At 38.7% G+C, this 21,486-nt stretch overlaps 1 protein-coding gene across 2 annotated transcripts in view; it reads right to left on the bottom strand.

Annotated features, from left to right (window-relative positions):
• exoc6b (exocyst complex component 6B) overlaps positions 1–21,486 on the bottom strand; it is a 170,133-nt gene that overhangs the window by 117,101 nt on the left and 31,546 nt on the right. For both annotated transcript variants that reach the window (XM_051722276.1, XM_051722363.1), the window contains exons 3-6: positions 16,557–16,604; positions 16,365–16,455; positions 13,642–13,687; positions 10,911–11,115 (exon numbers count right to left, since the gene is read on the bottom strand). In XM_051722276.1, coding sequence (XP_051578236.1) covers positions 10,911–11,115; positions 13,642–13,687; positions 16,365–16,455; positions 16,557–16,604 — 390 coding nt within the window. The remainder of the gene's footprint in view (positions 1–10,910; positions 11,116–13,641; positions 13,688–16,364; positions 16,456–16,556; positions 16,605–21,486) is intronic.

Raw genomic sequence — 21,486 nt, 5'->3', positions numbered from 1 at the left:
CAGAGGTTTTTTTATTTTATTTTCAAATTGTCATTGATTTCATCTCAAAACTGTCACATCTCATATCATTTTGCTAATTACAGCATACTGTAATATTGTACTGAAATTAGAAACAAGATAATATCGTACCGTTTGAATTTTATTGGTATCGCGATACTTCGTTAGTACCGGTAAACCGCACAACCTTAATATAAAGTGATGTTTTCGTATTTTTTTCTCACACTGAAGCAATAAGGGATAAAACTCTAATACAACATTATCTGGTTCCACTGCAGAGTGTACATGTCTGCAGCCAGACCCTTCTCGGAAATAGAGCCATAGGAAAAGGAAGATTTACATTCAAATTTGAGGACTATAACAAAATTTCTGACTAACCACCTTTCTCTGTATTCAATCCACCCTTCACACACACACACAGACTCTCCCTGTGCTTGACCGCTTACAATGGAGCCATTATTACAGCACTGGATCACCCAATATATTTATTTTCAGATCATTTGTTAGTGGAATTAAAACAATAACAGGCTCTGAGACTAGGCCTAATTTCCAGTGGAATAAGAACCAGTCTGGATCACAGAGCTCCTTAGACAAACAGCCTTCTGTTATTAGTGGTTCACTCACTCGCTCCTCTGGAGTCAAGGATGGAAGAATGGAGAGGGAGGAGGGAAGGAGAGGCATCCAGATCTCAAGAGAAGCCATCTCTGCTGTGGAAAGGGAAGTGGATCAACTTGAGGTTGAGGTCTTGCCCTAGAACAATCGATTTATTGCCCAAAGGTATTTGGTAGTAGTAATGATGCAATCTGGTCTTGTGAAGTCAGCCTAAAGAACATGGAAACTCCAATGGATGAAGTATTTCTCCATATAGTACAAAAGTAAAAATGTGGCCAAAATATGTGGTGACAGACTGGACAAGTAAGGGGTCATCAGACAAGTGAAATCACTGAGCAGGGCTTCAGCCTCCATTTTAGAGTGGAATATAAATTATGGGAGGAAAAGACCCTCTGTTCTTCATCAGTCAGCAAAGAGAGACTGTTCCATCCCTCTCCAGATCTGAAAGGCAGAATGTCTCCAACGTCACCCGACCACAAAACCACTGGAGCAAAAACCCACAAAAAAGGAGAAAGAGGGACAACATCCTCCTGTATTTAACAGAAGAAACCACTACTGAAGCAGCAATAGAGCCAAAATGAGCCCCGACATGTAAACAATGAAGTCACATCTGTTTGTGAAGAGAAGTCACAGGTTGGAACCAGAACCCGATGTCTGTATCAACAATCAAGTATAAGACAGTGCTACAGATTGATTCTACGAGTTGCGCAAGGTGATATTAGAGCTTGATTTATCTTCCATTTGGTTTACTTTTGAGGAACTATTCTGTATAGCTGTGCTCTATTCAGCACGTGCCAGGTTACAGCCAAAACACACACATACGTGAATGCATGCCAAGAAGGACTCAAAGACATGCAAAAAAACAAACTTTAATAGGAGGAATGTGAGGCTTTGGCAAGTGCCGGCTGGACAGCCACTTAGTTAGAAGTTTACTGGAGTTTGAATCTTGGTTTTACTCTACACCAGAATTCCACCTCTGTAGGAGATTTTACAGACTCAGAGCAGCATGGACAAGCAGAACATTGCATGACCTATGCTGCCATCTACTGGATACAAGTGGAACTATTTGATGGAGAGTTTTGACCGCTGCAAAACAGAAGAGAATTGACATCAAATTTGTTTGTGATCCAATAGAATAAGTAGAAGAAAAAAATATGTGTACATTATCGGAAGAAAAAGTGAATGATAGTGGGTCAGACATGGATCACATCAACAGAAGCAGAATTTGGGTCAGATGGAAGGCCAAAATGGGAGATGATTGAGGATGCTGTGGGAGGAGGATCAGTTAACCACCGTTTGAATCTGAAGAGTTGCGCCTGTTTAGGACACCACATGTTGATGTTGATATAAATGTGTGTGCATGTTGCAAATCCTGTGGCTCAAGAGAATGAACACAGTTCGATACAATTAGCTGCTTTATGCCAAAGGCCACTGGAAGGGCAGGACAGACACCCTAGAAAATATATAATCGAAATCACATGGGCCAGTGTGTTTTATTATCTGATTGGCTCATCTCACCTATTTTACATCCAACCAATATTTAACTCGGGGATTAATTCCAGGTTCAACACAAGTTAGCGGTAACAACTTTACGTCTTGTGTCAAAACTTTTGAAACAGTATTTTAACATAGAAACACTGGCACCATTCACTTCCATGGTAAGTGTCTCACTGTAGAAAATGAGGGACGAGTCAAACAAATGTTTTGTGTTAATCAACATTATGCCACAAATGCTGTTGATTGAGCTTAACTTGTATTGAACCTGGAATATTCCTTTAAGCTTGTATATTCCTTGGTATTTGTATAGCTGTGTCACAGTCAGGGTTGATATCAAGAGATGCTGAGCTGGGATCAACTTGATACTCAGAGGGACCCTGAGTCTGGTCGTTGGTCCCTCTTTCATCCAGACTGAAATGATCTGTTTCCAAGACTACCTCATTTACCAGTTCTTGAACTACAGAACTTTCAAACTCCTCATTCACCCATTTGTTAGTTCCATCTTCTAGGTGTTCCTGTGAGAAATCCGAGAGATCTTGTACAACGAACTCACTCTCCGAGCCACGAGACTCTCTCTGAATATTCCACGATAGTCGGAACTCTTCCCTCCTCATTAGGCGACTTGACAGGCAGGAAACTGATGTCCAGTATCAGGTTTCTGTGTACTACTTTAACATTCCCCTTCTCATCCACTAGCTTATAAATGTGTGTCTGAAGGTTTCTGTCTAATACAATGCATTGTACAGGATCCCACTTATCAGCTAGTTTTCTTTTTCCTCTCTCTCCTTTATTCGCCATTAGCACACGGTCTCCGATATTCAGACATGTTCCCTTGACCTTTCTGTTGTAACCTTTGGCCTGTTTACTCTGCTCTTTCTCAGAGTGTTTTTGTGCAATCTCTGCCGCTTCATGGAGGTATGACATCTGCGACTGCAGGTAAGAACCATGATCAACAACCACAGGGTCGTGCAGCACTCATCTGAACATGACATCGACCGGAAGTCTCGGTACACAGCTGAACATAAGCTGAAATGGGGCATACCCTGTTGTCTCCTGAACTGTGGCATTATAGGCGAATGTCAGAGTCTGTATTTGTTCAGGCCACTTGTGCTTCTCTTTCAAAGGCAAGGTACGGAGCATGCTGCCTAGAGTCCAATTGAACCTCTCTGTTCCTCCTTTTCTCATGGGGTGGTATGTGGTGGTATGAGACTTGGCGACACCTGAACAACTCTGCTAAGAGAGCACTCTCGAAATTGGTTCCTTGGTTCGTGTGAATACGGCTTGGGAACCCATAAACACAGAACACATGATCCCACAGCTTCCTTGCAACTTGTTTCGCTGACTGATTTGCACAAGGGAAAGCATGGGCCAACTTTGTGAAATGGTTTGTCATGACAAGCACATCCACAGAGCGTTTTTTTTCTATCCTCAGCAGTCCAGAAATCCAGACACACTAACTCCACTGGCACAAAAGTCTTGATACTTTCAAGCAGAGCATGAACACAAGGTTCTGGGGTCTTAGCCAAGATGCATCTTTGACAGCGCTTGATGTATTCACACACATCTCATTCCATTCCTGGCCAGAATAACCGTTGGCGGGTTAAATGAATGGTTTTTGCTTGCCCCTGATGACCCGCAAGATCATGTACACTATTCAAGGCCTGTCCCCTGAGACTGGATGGTAAAACTAGCTGGTACCGCTTCTGCTTACTGCAAGGATCTCATGTGACTCGGTACAGTATCCCATCTTGGATCTTTAACTTGTTCTATTGTCTGAAAAGTGTCAAGACCCTGGTACTCATTCCGACCCTCTCACGTCTTGATGGTTGACGCTTCAAGTTAACAAATGACATGACCCTTTAAATGACTGGATCAGACTCTTGACTTCCCTGAATTTAATCCGCAGTGATTGCAGGAAGGGTGTCGAAACCAGCTGGTACTGAATCTTGAAAGGACTGGATTAGCTGCACAGCTCTTATTTGGGTTGTCTCTTCCCACTGATCGTGTAGGCTTAAGCAAGCTTTGACGGTGGCACTGTCACAAGGCATGACAGAACAGGCTTTGAGTAAGACCTGTAAGTTCTGGTCTCCCTGACGAAAGGCATCTTGAACTCCGTCTCCATTGACCTCTTCAGCCTTGAGGAGCAAGTCACGAATCTGCTCTCACTGTCTTAACAAAAGGTTTTCTGCTCAAAGTGTCAGCCACTACATTCCTTGTCCCTGCTACATGCTTCAATTCGAAGGTGAAAGCTGCAAGTTTGGATACCCAACTTTGCTCACAGGCAATGAGTTTGGCCTTTATCATGATGTGAGCGGGTTGTTGTCAGTCCAAACCATAAATGAATGACCCTTCAGCCAGTGGCTAAATATTTCGCACACACTCCACTTGAGTGCCAAATACCCGAGCTTATGAACTGGATAGTTCCTCTGAGAGCTGCTAAAGGTCTTGCTTGCGAATGTGATTGGGCGAGCTCTCTCTTCACCTGCAGGCATAATACCGCTCCCAGTCCATCCAAAGTAGCATCGACTGCCAGTATCAATGGGCAAGTAAAGTTGGGGTGTGCTAATACCACACTGTGTAGCAGACTCTCCTTAAGGCTAGATAAGGCATTATCACATTCCGAAGTCCAATCCGTGGGCTTAAGCTTACTGTAGGTACCTGCTTTGGCATCTCCCTTAGCCCCTCTCTTCCTTCTCTGCCCAGCTGTGAGAGTGAAAATTGGCTTTGCCAAAGAACATCATCCCGGAATGAAATGTTGGTAATAGAAGATCAAACCAAGGACTGATTTAATTCTCCGCACTGATGGGGTACATCTGTCATCTTCCATGAGATCGAACTTGGACACCTTCAAGATGGCCTCGACTTTGGTAGGGTCCACAGAAACTCCATCATGGTCTATGATGTGGCCCAGGAACTTGACAGATGCAGGTGACATTTCTTAGGGCTCAACTTAAGATTGTACTGTCTCAGTCGATTGAACACAACTTCCAGTCTTTCCAACGCTTCATGCTCATTTGGAGCAAATACTAGCAAGTCGTCAAGATAATACAACAGGCTGCTGAAGTTCAAGTCTTCAAAGATGCTCATCATCATGCGCATAAAGGAGGCTGAGCTGTGGCATAGCCCTTGTGTCATCCTCTTGTACTCATGCAGCCCTATGTGAGTTGTGAATGCAGTGTATTTCTTATCCTCTTCAGTCATGGGGATGTTATAAAATCCTAACGTCAGATCCATGGTACTGAAGAGGATGTTTCCGTCTAGAGCAGCTAAGCAGTCACACTGGTGTGGAAGAGGGTGCACATCCTTTATGGTACTTGCATTTAACCATCTAAAGTCTGTGCAAATCCTCAGACTGCCATCCTACTTCCACTCTAATACCAAAGGGGAAGCATATTCACTCACGGACTTCCGAATTATCCCCTGTTCTTCCATTTGGGAAAAGACTTGTCGCAACTTTTGGTAATGTGCGGGTGGCACTCTACTATAAGGGAGTCGGAATGGGCACTCATCCATTAGTCGAATGCGATGGATGAATCCCTTAACTTCTCCGCAGTCCAACGCATGCTTGGAGAACACATCATTGTATCTCTCCAGTAACTGCACTAGCTTCTCCTTGGTCACATGGCTGACAGAGCAAGACCTGATGTCAAGATCAACGAGACCCACGTTTTCCAGCCTCTGTTTGAAATCAGCTGACGAATTTGGTGAACACTGACTCTCCTCCCCAGCCACTTCAGCTCGACTCAACCCCAATTAACTAACTAAACAGAGGTTTAGTATAAGCTGTGAACACCTTTGTTAACAAAGGTGCTTTGAAGTAAGAAACTGATGGTTCTTTCAGATGGTTAAATGACTCTCTTCATAGCTTCATTCCCCTGTTCTGTTCTTATTTCATTCACTTTCACTTTTCCATTTCCCATGTATGTGTGATTTGTGTGTATGTGTTTGTTTAGATTAGTTATGTGTTTGTGATTTAGTTAAATAAAGCCTTTGTGTACATTCTTGCGAGTTGATTCTGGTCTGCTTGTAAATCAACATAAAATTTAACGATTTGATCACAGCTATATGCTAAGAAAGATTTATTTTTCTGTGGCCATCAAAAATATCCTTTCTGAGAGTTGATAGACGATCAATACTGAGTGTTCGCTGGACGAACAGATTAATTGATTGTAATGTTAATTCAGCTACATCAAGTTAATTCTATTAACTGATCCAAATATTTATAATTGATTATAACGAGTTATGATTAATTATTCATATTCCCCTTTTAAAGATAATTTGACTGTGGTATATTTTGATAAATAATCTCATCCCTGTTTTTAAAAGATTTTGCTTCAAAGCTGTACCTAAATATGTGTAATATTATTTTCAATAAGCCATGAGAATAATATTACTCCAATAAGAGAATTAATCATAATTCCCTTATTAAAGCTAATTCCTTACAATAGAAATTGTGAGTGGATACAACAAGACGTTGTATTACGATTTTAATGGTGGAGAATTTTATTCAGACAAATAATCTAGTTATTTGTCATTTATCTAATTTATAATGGTTGTCGAACGCAACTAATTCCATTATACATTTCCTTACATAATAATGTAGAATAAGGACAGTTTAATTTAATACCTCGCTCACACATACTGTTTCCCTACATATAATGGTGGAGGCACACGGGCACTTTAACCCATCCCGTGTACATTTATACTACCAAATTCACTACACCTCATACATAAATTTTGGCCTTGTGGCTTTACCTCCACAACCTACTAATTTGACTTCCTGCTTAAATGGTGTCGGTGTAGGCAGTACATTCTCAATTAACATCCTTCTCTCTGCTTCATCACTGAAGGTGCAGGCCATGGACCCCGTATCAAGCATTCCCTTCATTAAAAACATATTGTTTACACTGACTGGTGCATAGAACAGTTCATCGAACGTTTCAACTGTTTGGACATTCTGCGCTATCACCTTAGCCCCAGCTGGAGCTTGCGTGCACATGCTCTCATAAAACTGATGAAGGTCAGCACTCTCTAGGGTTTGTTCACTCTTGCCCACGCATCCCCCTTCCAAACGTGAGCTGTCTAGTTTAAACCTGACTGACCTTGAAATGGCTGTATACTTGCAGGGTTGGGTTTGAATCTGTCATCCGTACAGTCTCTCCTACTGTGTCCAGGCTGGAGGCATGTGAAACACAGGTGTTCTCAGCGACTGTGCTACAGTCGAGTGTTTGTGGGATCTGCATACTCTACAGGGCTTACTTTGTGGCTGGTGAGTCGGCAACTGCTTAACCACATTCTGGGTGTTTTGAGACAGTGCACGGTTTAGGAAGCTGACCAAAGTTCTCATACAATTGCTGTCACTCTGTGCAGTGTATACATTGCTGACTCTGCCCCACTCACCTGGCTCTACTGGGGGGCCAGCATCCACTGCATCCTCCTCATTGGATGTCTGAATATGAGCTGTGACATGCTTCGTAATGGTGTGATGCTTCCGCTTGGCTGACGCCTGCTCTTTCAATTCGGTCTGGTACTGGTCAAGCTCTTGGATCTCTTGTGCAGTCCATTTTTCGGGAGCTGTGAATCGGAATACTGCAGCAAGAGTAGAATCAGGGCAGTACTTCACGAACATCATGGCTGCCGCTTGGCATGGGTCCTCCATTCGTCGCCCAAGCCTCTTCAATGCCTCCACTGCAAGATCCACTGCCTTGTTTAATCGCACCCAGTACTCGATAGGATCCTCCCCTGATAACGGGACAGTGCCGTAGAAATCAGCCAGGAGCATACATGAATATTTAACATAGCAGAAATGTTGTTTCAAGATGTCAATAATAACTTTTGGGTTCTCAACTGGGTTTAGAGCTGAATTACAAGTAAGTGTTACCCTGACAACATCTTTAGCTTTACCAATCAATCTGCATAAGATCTCTTGATTTTTCTCTGCTAATGGTATGCCTTTCTTTCACAGATACATATCCATCAGCTCATCCCACTCATGCACACCGAGCTTATCTGGCCCATCACCACGGTAGACTGGGGGCTCTTTGGCTTCAGACTGCATGACCAGCTTCACTCCAGTCAGGTTAAGTGAGGGTATGTCTGAGAACGTCTTACTGGTACCTAACCCCTGTGCACCTCTGTACTCTCCTTCCCCACAACACCTCTCTTTTTGAGATTCTAACATGGTCTGTCCTACTTGTTGAGCAATGTGTGCTTTCAAATTGTGCCAATTCGGGTCGGTTATGTCTGGAATAGCTGAGGGTAAATTGTCAGCTATGGGACTGAGTGCATGGTCAACTACACGAGTGGAGCATAATACAGGAGGGGTTCTGTTCACTTTGCTTTCCCTCACAATAGGAGTAATTGGGGTTTCACCAAGAAACCTTCGCCTCCCAAGACCTAGACCAGTCATTGTCTCATCTGTATCAAATTCATACCATTTTTGACTAAATGCCATGTTTAGTTATACATGAAAATACTACAAATTAAGATAAATATTCGAAAAACACTGTAACTCTCCTGAACAATCAGAAAATCTGAGAAAATGAATCACTCAAATGAGAAAATGCATAGAAATCAATATTAGGAATTTCAAAATGTCAGTTTGCAATGTTGACAATGTTACAGTCCTTTACTGATGAAACCTTAAACCTCAATGCAGCATCTCTCGGTGACCCAACTGACGTTGATCCTTTAGATGAAGATCCCGGTGCGAACTGATCTTCATCCAAGTCACGGCACCAATGTAACCGGTCTGCCTCTGACCGCTGTTACTCGTTCTGCGTTGTGTAAGTAAAGCAGGGGTTGGACAACTACCACTTTCGCTGAACCAAAGGAAGTTTATTGATCCAGCACTCAGTGTGAAACATCAAAGTTCAGTATATTACTCGCTGGGTAAAACACATCGTAAACATCTCTCCCCAGCAAGCATAGAGTGAACTGGTGAAAGAAGTGCGCAGATACAATATGGTATCCACCCGGCGCTGGGAACAAAAACCAAATTAAAAGTCCCCAAAACAGTTATTCACAAAAATAGCACCAATTACATAAACGAGAAGGAAAATAAACATCACCAAAAAATATTTGAGGGAAATTCAGTGATTGTTCAAAATTTGACTTTACAGCACATTGAAACAATAAAACAAACCTGTTTATAGGGGCCTTATTCTACACGTTCATAACATTCTATAATTTTGCCTGAAATCTCCTTTGGTGTTCAACACAAGAAAGACTGTCAAACATATCGGGAACAACTTGAGGAGGAGCAAATGATGACAGAATTTAAATTTTTTGTGAACCTTTCCTTTAAATGTGGATGAGGAATTCCGATGAATAACATCACATGGCACTGACACATGGCACTAGTGGAAGAACACAAACCAAGGAACGTGGATGCTCTTTAAAAACAATGCTTAAATTATCAAACTCAAAAAGCAACTCAGCAGCAGAGAGTTCAAACCAAACAGACCTCATCTTCCAGATTGGACAGGTGGAGACCCACCAAAAACCAGAGCTTGAGAAGCCAAAAGTCTGTTCATATCATGGACCATCGTGGAGGCTGATGAGGAGAGGGAAAAAAGGGACAAAGTGGAACGAAAGACTGGGCAGGGGCGACTGAAAGCAGACCAGCAATAGAACAAATGGGCATCTTTGATTACAACTCATGGTGACCACATACATTTGCTTGTCAGACAGAGAAAATTTATTAAAACTTGCTGGTTAAATACCCATCTACCACAGTCCTGCCTACCTGGATGAATGCACACAGTGTCTAGTTCTCCTATAGGTTCCAATTTCATCTTTCCTTTAATAGAGCAGGGACAAAATTAACTTTTCAAGAATGCTCACACAATAACAAGAGGCTTTGAAAACACATCTGGGCACACTATCTGACCATCATGAAGACACATGCACAAGCATGGCTTTGGTCTTTTTCAGGAAGGAATATTTGAACTCTTGTAACATCTTTTTTGGTTTCATCTGCTCCCCACTTTTTCAGAATTAGGATCAGTAATAGTTCTGTATTGAGAGAAACTGGTAGTAACTAGAGTAGAGTATTGATTCTAAATACGGCTCAAGTGCCTTCTTCAATAGTAATCTAAGGTGTTTTGCCCATTTTATTTTAATTTTAGGTATGATTGCTGTCTGTAGCACAAACGATGCGGGACAAGTTACACTGCAAAATATAATACTTAGGGATTTGTACAATAAAAAGACAAAAGAGAGACACATTTCAAATGGTGCTTGGGCAGAGATCTTAATGTTTATTTGGCATCTCATATTCTAATGCACTCCTCACCCCATCTTGGTCTAATAACAATAAAAGAAAGCAGAGAACTTTTCTGCATTCCGACGAAAAATCCATTCAATTTCTATCATATGTGCTCCCTCGGTCTTCTCCGCATCTCTTTGCACTGTCCTTGAAGCAGTGTCCATACACACAACGTTCCACGACTCCTCTGGCATAAACAAAGGCGACCTGAAACAATGTTTGATTCAGAACAGATTGGTAGCTCTCTTTCCTCCAGACTAGATGTTCAGATAAGATGAAAAGAGAAAGGGGGGGAAAAGCACTAGAAAAAGGCCTTTGTCCTTCTCCCGAAGACCTCATAGAAACCTGGCTTTGACTGTCAGTTAAATTGTTAGCACAAAAAACAGTCAAAGAGGTCATCACAGGTAATGAAGAATAATTCTGATAGACTTTCAGTCATTGTTCAGACTTGAACACATTCTCTCTCTCACACACACACACACACACACAACACACACACACACACACACACACACACACACACACACACACACACCTGTTTCATGGCAGTCTCTCCGATCTTATCCGAATGCTTGCGGATACTCTCCAGGAAGTCTTTGAGGTCAGACATGGAGACGTCTCTGATGTGCGTGCGCATGCATGGGATGTTCTCTGCCATGATGGCACAGAAACGATATGATCCTGCTTGAGGCAAACAGCTCTCCTCCAACTGTTCCAAGGTTCGTAATGCCGGGTAGTATCTGGGGCAGTATTAGACAAGGTTGGGAATCAGAAATGAAGGACACAGGACAAAGGGGACAACAGGAAATGTTTCATATTTCTGCTACTTAGGACTACACAAATCAAATCAAATAAATACTTGAGAACAATTACAGCTGCTACAATTAACTACTAGTAAAAAGTGCAAAACAAAACACTGCTTTTAGCTCTACTCCCAAAATTTTGCCAAATTACTACATTTTCTATTTACGTGATTTTTGTTTCATTTGAGCTTGTAACCAATCACTGATATGTCCTTTCTCGCTTTGTATATAACTTATTTCAAAATAAATAAAAATAAAATTGTTTTTCATGCTGCTAAGATGGCCAGTGTGAAGTTGACTGTTTAGGCAATGTCTTGATTTAGTGATTTATTAAACAGCAAAAACATCATTCAGAAACACGGATCTCAGCTTGTTTTAGATGCAAGGCCTAAAAACCAAAATAAGCATTTAAATCTGAATTCATCTAATAATTAATCTAAAATTGCAATATCAAGGAAATAATCGATAATAATTATTTTTCATAATCGTGCAGCCCTAACTGATACCTCAAAAATCTTCCCACTACTGTAGAGCACACACGCGGTACACATCATTTAACCTTTGGTTTAAAACTTAAGATCTCAGCATGATAACAATTTAACCCAATAACGATGATTTCAGAGATGAGCTATGCTTGACTCTCTGCACGCAGCAGGAATCGCACACACTCAATACAGCATCACAGTCACGCAACATTACACAGCAGACCCAAAGCCACGGAGAGAGTTGCTCTTGGCCGACCCTGCCGCTACCTCCAGGCTAAAGGCAAAACCAAGCACACAAGAGAGGCAGAGAAACATGGAAAGCAGAGATAAATAAAAAAAAACAAAGTGGATGGAAAAGTTACAGGTCCATTCTGATCTTCAGGTCGCATGGAGGACAAGGCTAGACGGAGCAAGACAGCAAAACCAAGCACGTGCAAAATGCTTCTTCAAACGTTCAGAGTGGCACATGCAAACACACCATGTATGTGATCTAGCACTTCCCAGACAGCATGTTTTGGTGTCATTTTCATAATAACAAAAATGAAAGCTTTTACACATGAATTCTTATCCTTATCACTTTTTTATATTCACAGGGTTCCCACACTTTCTGACCAATACATTTCCATAAATTGTTATGACCTTTCCAGACGTTAATTTAAAGTTTCATAAAAATCTAAAAAATTATTTGCTAGGGCAGATTTCCATTTGTAAGTTGATACGAATCTTCCAATCGACCAATCTGAATTAAAAGGAATATTCTGTGTTCAATACAAGTTCAACTCAATCGACAGCATTTGTAGCATAATATTGATTACCGCGAAAATTAATTTCGACTCTCCTTTAAAAAAATCAAAAATCTGGGTTACAGTGAGGCACTTACAGTGGAAGTGAATGGGGGCAAATTTTTTATGTTCACTGTTTCAAAAGTTTAACCACAAGACATAAACAATATGTGTGTTAACATGATTTTAGTGTGATAAAATCACTTACTAACCTTTTCTGTGTAAAGTTATAGCCAATTTTGCAACTTCATTGCCATGACGATGTAATGTCAACAAACCCTAAAACCTTAAATTACTGCAAAAATGGCATTTGAGCTCAAATAATACAAAATAATCAATAATAATTTAACAAAATAATGAATTTAAGTGCTTTTATAAAATTATAAGCTTCAAATTCTGCCTTTAAACCCTCCAAAAATGGGCCCCCATTTCCATTGTAAGTGCCTCACTGTAACCTCAATTTCTGCTTTTTTTTTTTTTTTTTTTTTTTTTGTTTTAAGAAAAGGAGGGACGAGTTCAAATTATTTTTGTGGTAATCAACATTATAACACAAATGCTGTCGATTGAGCTTAACTTGTATTTATACCGGAATATTCTTGTTTTAATAGATTTAAATGATTACAAAAACGTACAAATGTCTCCAGAAAGACTCTTAATGGACAGGCTGATCTTATCACACCAGCTTGCGGGTACGTTTTACTCTATTCAAGCAAGCAGTAACAAAGGGCAATATCTAGCTGATGAAATATTTCCAGGTTTTCCATGACTATGGGAACCCAGTCTATAATAAAAGACTATTTAAGAATGTCTAATAATGTTGTATTTGAGTTTGAGAGATAACGAGGCAGTTCAATGTATGCAGCTGCTAAATCTAGCTAGAAGAAAATCCAGTCTCCCGATGTGCCTCTATGACTCCTCATAGCTGCCAAATGCAATATGTACATTTCAGACATCCTTCAAACTGAAAATCTCTGTTTATCTTTCCTTCTCTTTCCCAGCTGAGCACGTCTCTTTCTTATCCCAATCCAAACAAATTTACAATTTTAAAGTAATGTGTTTAAAATATTGTGGTGATGGTGAACTGCTCTTTTGCATGTTGAATGATAAATTCATAAGTTTATCTCTGCTGCCACCTAGTGTTGGTCTGGTACTACACTGATGCATTCACACTTACACATTCACAAGTAATCTCATACCTTTTTGCCCTCATCTGTTCCTGTAACTTGCTGTACATCTCCAACACTGGAAAAAAAAAGAAAACATGGTATTATGGTAAGAACAGTCAAAAGCACATTATTCTGACCACAAAATGTATACATGTTTTAGATTTCCTATGTAGTCTGTTCAACTTTTCTCAGAGACTGTGCTATTTTTTTAAATATGATACCACTTTGTTGCACATCTATTATCCAGGGTATCTACAGGTATGAAAGAATGAAATGCAAGACTTTTTAAGGCCAAATAAAAGAAAAATTTAAGACCACTTTTGCAATAAAAAACCCCCCACATTAAATAATTAATTAGCAGGTAAATGCAAAACCACTGAGGCTACTTGGATGTCTCTGGACATGTTTTTTTATATGTTTTTTATTGTGCATTTATGTGTTTGTTTTTTTTTAAAGAAGTTAATACAACATTAAAACTCTAATTGAATTCATTAAGAATGCATGTAGCCTAAAGTATGTAGCCTATATTGTGACCCTTCTCTTCTTTAGTCACTTGCTTTCCAGCAAGACGTGACGCAATAGACCAATGCTTTGGCAACATAACCGCTTATGTCAAACATGGAAGTGGTGGCAAAAAACATGCACAAAAAATAAACTTTTATCGGATTACGTTGTTGAAAAATGATTCCGAGGGCTCTCGTTGACTGCTGTGGCTTCAAGATCATCAACAGAGCTGACTGGACTGAGATCATTTCAACTCACAGCATTGCAGCAAAAATTTATAGGGAACATGATTACATGTTTGTTATTAACTCATTTCATTACAGTAATTGTAATCGCTAAGAATATGTTTGTATTTATGATGGTTTTGTGTCATACTATCGTTTAATCATCTAATCTGTCAAATCTAACACAACAGTCAACGGGCTTTCTGCCACCACTTACTGACATTTTATAAACAATAGGATTGGTCTATAGACCTTATTCACAGTAGCGCCATGTTTGATTTTTAATGGGAATTGAAATGAGGCTGTGAGGGATAGACTTACCATCTCTTCAATGGTATGCACGGTATAAAGCTGTAAAAAGCTCCTTGATCACATCTGATTTTCCACAACTCATGTTGTCTGGAGTCTTTTGTCTACTGAGTGTCCTTGAACATTTTTTCAATGTTTTGTATGATGAATGATCCAAAAACACTTTAAACTGCAGTACAGCCCATTGAAGAGACTGTAAGTCTATTCCTCACAGCCTCATTGTCATTCCCATTAAAAATCAAAGATGGCGCTGCTGTGAATAAGGTCTAGCATGTGCTGAATAACATTTAAAAAAAACTTCTTGGCAGATACCTTTAACAAATACTTTAACAGGTAGTTAAAGGGCAGTTCATTTAAAAATGAAACTTCTGTCATCACTGCTCACCCTTGAGTCTGTATGAATTTTTCTCTGCTGTGGAACATAAAAGCAGATGTAGCAAAACTTTTAGTCTGTCACCATTCACTGTCACTGCATCTTTTTATCGTTCAGTGAAAGTGAATGGTGACAGAAACTCCCTAATATCTCCTTTTGATATCCACTGTAATAAGTCATACAGGTTTGCAGCAGCATGAAGGTAAGTGATGACAATTTTCATTTTTGTGTGAAATATCTCAAGTAAAAGTCAAAACGCGTCAGTTACCTTAAAAATGGCCACTTAAATTTGACAGTATGTATTGAAAATATTAACAGATCAAATTATGAAAGAGAACTGTGCTGCATAATTAGTTATGATGTATATTGAAAACAGATTATATACAAATATTAAATATAGATCATATATACTTTGTATAGTATTAATATTATAATATTTATATAATTATATTATTATTGTTTTGTATATGATTACAACATTTTTAACATTGACTGACTCAGAGGGCAGAGAAAATACCTGTATATGTCAGATCTAGAGAGATGGAGATGAGAGATATAACAGGTGTAAATCTGCAGCTGAGTAGTTCTGTTAGCTTTACAATTACTGTCAAAGATGATGTAAAATAAGGAAATGCCACGATCTGAAATGCGTCAAAAGACCGCTCCAACCACGCGTGCTTGCAAATTGCAACATTTACAGCTTTGTCGACTATAAACAAGAACGATAGTGTTAGCGCATCGCTCGCTTACAGAGATGCAGAATAACGCCATTTGCAATCCGGATTAACGGGTTTATGAAGGTTTATACATGTGTAACATCATAAGTTCAGTAAAAATGCGCTTCCCTGCACGTGCTCACACTAAACTCAAGCGTCAGCTGCTAAATGATGGATGCACAAGAGAGAGAGAAAGAGATGATTGACTCACGCAGATTCTGCTTTTGTCTCCTCTATTCACGCCCCAAAATTTAAGACCTCAGCAAACGAAATTTAAGACTTCTTGTAATGTATTTATGATATTTAAGACTTTTTATGGCCTTAAATTTTAAAAAGTAAATGTAAGACTTTTCAAGGACCCGCGGGTACCTTGATTATCGTGGTTTCATTGTGTGGCAGGGCGGAGGCCGGGGCCGGGTGTGCGGAATCACGGCCCGGCCCCGCCCTTGCCACACATTGATTTAAAATTTCCCCGGTTCTAAACGTCACATAAAAACAACAACAAGCAGCTGTGTTTGGTGGTTTTACATATCGGTTAGACGGTCTCTTGCTGTATAAATGGAAATTTCTTGACTTAGAATAAACAGAAAGCATGAAGCAACACAGGCAGAGTACTGATGACTGTACCTGGTAAGCAGTGTGTGAGTTTGTCAGTGGTGGTGGCAATATTCCTCTGCTGCAAACGGCACTGCCTCAGTTCATCCATCGTCGTTACGAGCTACAGGAGAGGTAATCATTGATTTCATTTATGTTTTAAATTATAATTTTAATGATGTGTTCTGAATTATAGACGAAACTAAAAAAGTGGGATACACACACCTCCTTGCCGTCATTTTGGAGCCTCTGATTGGTCTCAGTCACCTGACCCTGAGAAAGACAAGACAGTCAATTATTAGAGAAAGTATACAAGAGGGACTAAAACCTAAATATACAGTGCTTCTCTCCATTCTTCTCAGATGTTTTTAGACAGGGTCCCCTTACATCCTCATCCCCTCTCTACACACTCTGATCAATTTTTTTTGTTTTTATCTCCTTGCATATGTATGCATGTGAATGTGTTTATGTATATTTATATATCTTCTGTTAAGCATTTTTACACTCTAGGGCTGCAACTAATGATTATTCTGATAATCAATTAATCTTTGATTATTTCTTTGATTAATCAATTGATTGGAAAAATAAAAAAAATGTTTATTTCCTGTATTTTATTCAAATATGATTATTATTGTTTTTTAAACAGAACGTTTGCAAAACAGTTCCTTTCCTTTACTTCTAAAACATAAAAAGTTCTGTTCATTAAAGTAAAATAATTCATTGGGGATGGAATTGGACAAAAAAAATCAGCCCAGCAGAAGGCAATGGTGACACTAGAATAGAAATATTAATAATTCTGCCCAGCTGAAAAACATATACACCAATCAGCCACAATATTAAAACCACCTGCCTAATATTGTGTAGGTCCCCCTCGTGCCGCCAAAACAGTGCCAACCCGCATCTCTGAGATTATATTCTTCTCACCACAATTGTACAGAGCGGTTATCTGAGTTACCGTAGACTTTTTCAGTTTGAACCAGTCTGGCCATTCTCTGTTGACCTCTCTCATTAACAAGGCATTTCTGTCCACAGAACTGCCCCTCACTGGATGTTTTTTGTTTTTGGCACCATTCGGATTAAATTCTAGAGACTGTTGTGTGTCAAAATCCCAGGAGATCAGCAGTTACAGAAATACTCAAACCAGCCCGTCTGGCACCAACAATCATCCATGCGAATATCTAATCAACCAATCGTGTGGCAGCAGTGCAGTGCATAAAATAATGCAGATACGGGTCAGGAGCTTCAGTTAATGTTCACATCAACCATCAGAATGGGGGAAAAATGTGATCTCAGTGATTTGGACCGTGGCATGATTGTTGGTGCCAGATGGGCTGGTTTGAGTATTTGTGTAACTGCTGATCTCCTGGGATTTTCAGGATGCAGATGCGGGTTGGCACTGTTTTGGCGGCACAAGGGGGACCTACACAATTTTAGGCAGGTGGTTTTAATGTTGTGGCTGATCAGTGTAATTATGTTACATATGCTTGTACTGTCACTGATTACATACATTTGATGTATTTTAAATTAATATTGTAAGTTTTAAAATATTATTGTCACTGATTACAAGTTTCTAAAGTATTAAAGTATATCTAAAGTAGTTTAAATGTTCTTTAAGAGCAGTGTTGGGTAACGTTACTTTTAAAAGTAACTCATTAGAATATTGCGTTACTCCTTAAAAAGTAACTTAATTAAAAAGTTAATTTTTATGGAAAGTAAAGCATTACGTTACTTTTGCGTTATTTTTGCACTACTTTTTTCTCACAGCCACTTTCTCTTCTGTTATGCATTCCATACAAATAAGCCATGCATTGCATACAAGATACATTGCAGGTCATGCTAGCTACTGTACAACACTCATGTCAAAACCACATTGTAAATAAACAGATATTTAGAAAGTACGTCTTCTCGTCATATTTATAATAAAGAATCAATAACATGAATATGCATGATTTGTTTTTTCATCAACATGGCAGCCAATATGAATAATGAAGAATAACCACTGTTTTACCTAAAGCAGCAAAGTCCAACACTTGAACCTGCATCATATCTGTCATCATATGTGGTGCCCATCGACAATGTCAGAGTCAACTTAAGATGTTTTTCAAAAGTCAGGATAAAGTTCAGTGGGGAATGCCAGCCTAACATGTTCAAGGAATAAGTCTGATGAATAAATAAATATTTTTCACTTAAGTCATCTCAGTGCACGCTTGTTTTGAGTTGATCCACGGTGCATACAGACGCCACAACTTCAAAGGCACATGTTAATACAACTTGAATGGAATAGTTTTTAATGCTACCAGAATGTCATAAAAACAGTTTGTTTCATGAATCAAACTAATTATTTTTATAAAACAAAAATGTAGAATCTTTTTAGAAACTAAGACATTTTCTCTGTATACACAATTGATGTAAAACGTTGCTCGGAGCGACTGATCTCATCCCATTCTCCCAGTTACAGGAGAGCTGTAACACAGAGCAGTTCAGCTGCATAAGTCAGTGAATTGAGCGAGTATTTCACCCTGTGTATCATGTCGTGGCGAGTGGAAGATTAGTCTTAAATCCATCTGCCTAAACGCATTTACTGATTTTATAATGCAGTGTGTATTAACACATGAATCAATCGCGCTTCACGCAACCGAATGCTGACCTCATATTACACTAAAACACGCAATTTTCCCGGCTTGTATAGCTAATGCGCATGCGTGTTAACGAGTTGATTGACAGGTGATGTCAGTTTCTAAAAGGTGATTGGCTCTTTTACCTGCAAGGTGGGACTTCCTTTCTACATCCATTGACTGTTGGGTGCTAGAGCTTCTTCGTTGGGCGTTCCAATTTCTCCCTTTCATTTAAATAAAAGTGACTCTTCTCTGCTAAATAGTCTCTGTCCACACACTCTATAGACAGGGTTGGGGAGTAACGGAATACATGTAACGGGATTACATATTTAAAATACAAAATATAACTGTATTCCACTACAGTTACAATTTAAATCATTGGTAATTAGAATACAGTTACATTCAAAAAGTATTTTGATTACTGAAGAGATTACTTTGCATTTTATTGTCATTTGTTTCATTTAATATTTAGTCCTTTCAGATGGAAAACATTTATACATATAAATGATGCGATCCAAAGTGCATTTGAACAGCGGTGAAACACTTTCTTATAATGTGTTACATTCATATGAGCAGACAGAGAAGTAAGTTTGAAGTTTGAAGTAAGTCTAGAGCAGAAGAAATAGAAATAAACCTTGTGTAAATTATCAGCTTTACGCTAAGTTAAAATGTTATTTCTAGCCATTTTACATGCACATGTTACCAGACACCATCATATTTTTTATCAAGAAAATTCACGTTGGATCATAATTTCTTTTTTTCTAGTAAGACCTTTGACATTAGGGCAAAAATCATATTCTTGATAATAATTTTTGTATTGTTTTCCTGTAAAAATATCTAAAAATCCTTAACAATAATCAATTTGATTTATCTTGTTTTAGAAACAACACTGCATAAGATATTTAGGTTTTTCAGAGAATGTATTTTTAACATGTGTATTTTGTCTTACTGTACTGACAGAGTTTTTATAGTCAAAACAAGTGAAAAAATCTACCAGTGCTGAAGAAGTAATCCAAAGTATTTAGAATATGTTACTGACCTTGAGTAATCTAACGGAATATGTTACAAATGACATTTTACCGCATGTATTCTGTAATCTGTAGTGGAATACATTTCAAAAGTAATCCTCCCAACCCTGTCTATAGAACTACAATGCCCATCATGCACTATGTCTCCTCCCCGAAGTTTGCACAGTTTTACTTCTGATTTCTCGCAATACAGGGAAAATAGAGGTGTACAAAACAACGCATTACATAATTTAAAAAGTAACTCCAATATTATGGTCAAAAATAAAAAAATATTGTGTTACCCCAACACTATTAATGTTGGTAATCTGATTACGTAGCACACGTTACTTATAACATGTTACCCCAACACTATTAAAGAGTGTATAGCAGATATAAAAAAAATTGCATGGCATGTAATTTTCTGCAATTAAATTCTGTTATAAAAACCTCGTTTTATTCAGTCATAGCTTTAAAAAAGTCAGATTGAATCAGCACTTAACTAAGTGGTCCTAAATATTCAGCAGGTGGTGAGAAATTTTGGCATCTATTTTGACACTAATTTAAATTTTGAATATCACATCAGGAAGTTAGTTCAATCTTGTTTTTATCAGTTAAGGAACATTTCTATGGTGAGACATGTCTTGAGTTTTAGAGATAAGAGAAACTTATTCATGCTTTTATTTCATCTCACCTTGATTATTGTTATGCACCATTTTCAACTTTAAATCAACGCACATTAGCACGGCTACAATCATTGCAAAATTCTGCAGCAAGACTTTTGACACGAACTAGGTCTTTTAATCATATTACTCCAGTTTTAGCTTCTTTGCATTGGTTACCAATTCATTTTAGGGTTGATTTTAAGATTTTATTAATTACATATAAAGCATTACATGGTTTGACACCAGATTATTTAGCAGAACTTTTAAGACCTTACCAGTTAGACCTCTTAAATCTTTGTCGTGAACTGTTGGCTGATGGCCAAGATCAAGATACAAAACTAAAGGTGAAAGAGCATTTGTAGTGAAGGCCCCACAATTATGGAACAGCCTGCCCTGGGATATTAGATCTTCTCAATCTGTGTCTCTTTTTATGTCTTGTTTAAAACTTGCTTTTACTACTTTGTAAATTTTTGCTTTTACCTTGTTTTACTAAGTGAGAATTTTGTGAAGCACTTTGTGCTAAATTGCTAAAAGGTGTTATATAAATCAAGTTATTATTATTTTTTTCAAATATTCTCATTTTTAATGGTAGTGTATGCTTGTTGCCATAGTATACATTTACTGGTGAAATCAGATATAACATTTGGCATTATCAGGAGGACTTTTAAATATCAGGACCCTTAGAACTATTATGCATTATATACAGTTTAGTACAATTATCTGTAAACGCAGTACCGATTAACACTTGCTCATTGTATTACATGCGCTAACATGAGGAGAAACTATTTACACTTCAAAAACTGCCATACTTTTTGACCTCTGAGAAATCAGTGTGATATCCATGAAAGTTGCACAATTGATTACATTGAAA

The sequence above is a fragment of the Myxocyprinus asiaticus genome, chromosome 1 (assembly GCF_019703515.2).
Source record: "Myxocyprinus asiaticus isolate MX2 ecotype Aquarium Trade chromosome 1, UBuf_Myxa_2, whole genome shotgun sequence".
Classification (NCBI taxonomy): Eukaryota; Metazoa; Chordata; class Actinopteri; order Cypriniformes; family Catostomidae; genus Myxocyprinus; species Myxocyprinus asiaticus.
Note: the sequence above shows the minus strand (reverse complement) of the source record. Positions and strands in the feature narration are given on the sequence as shown.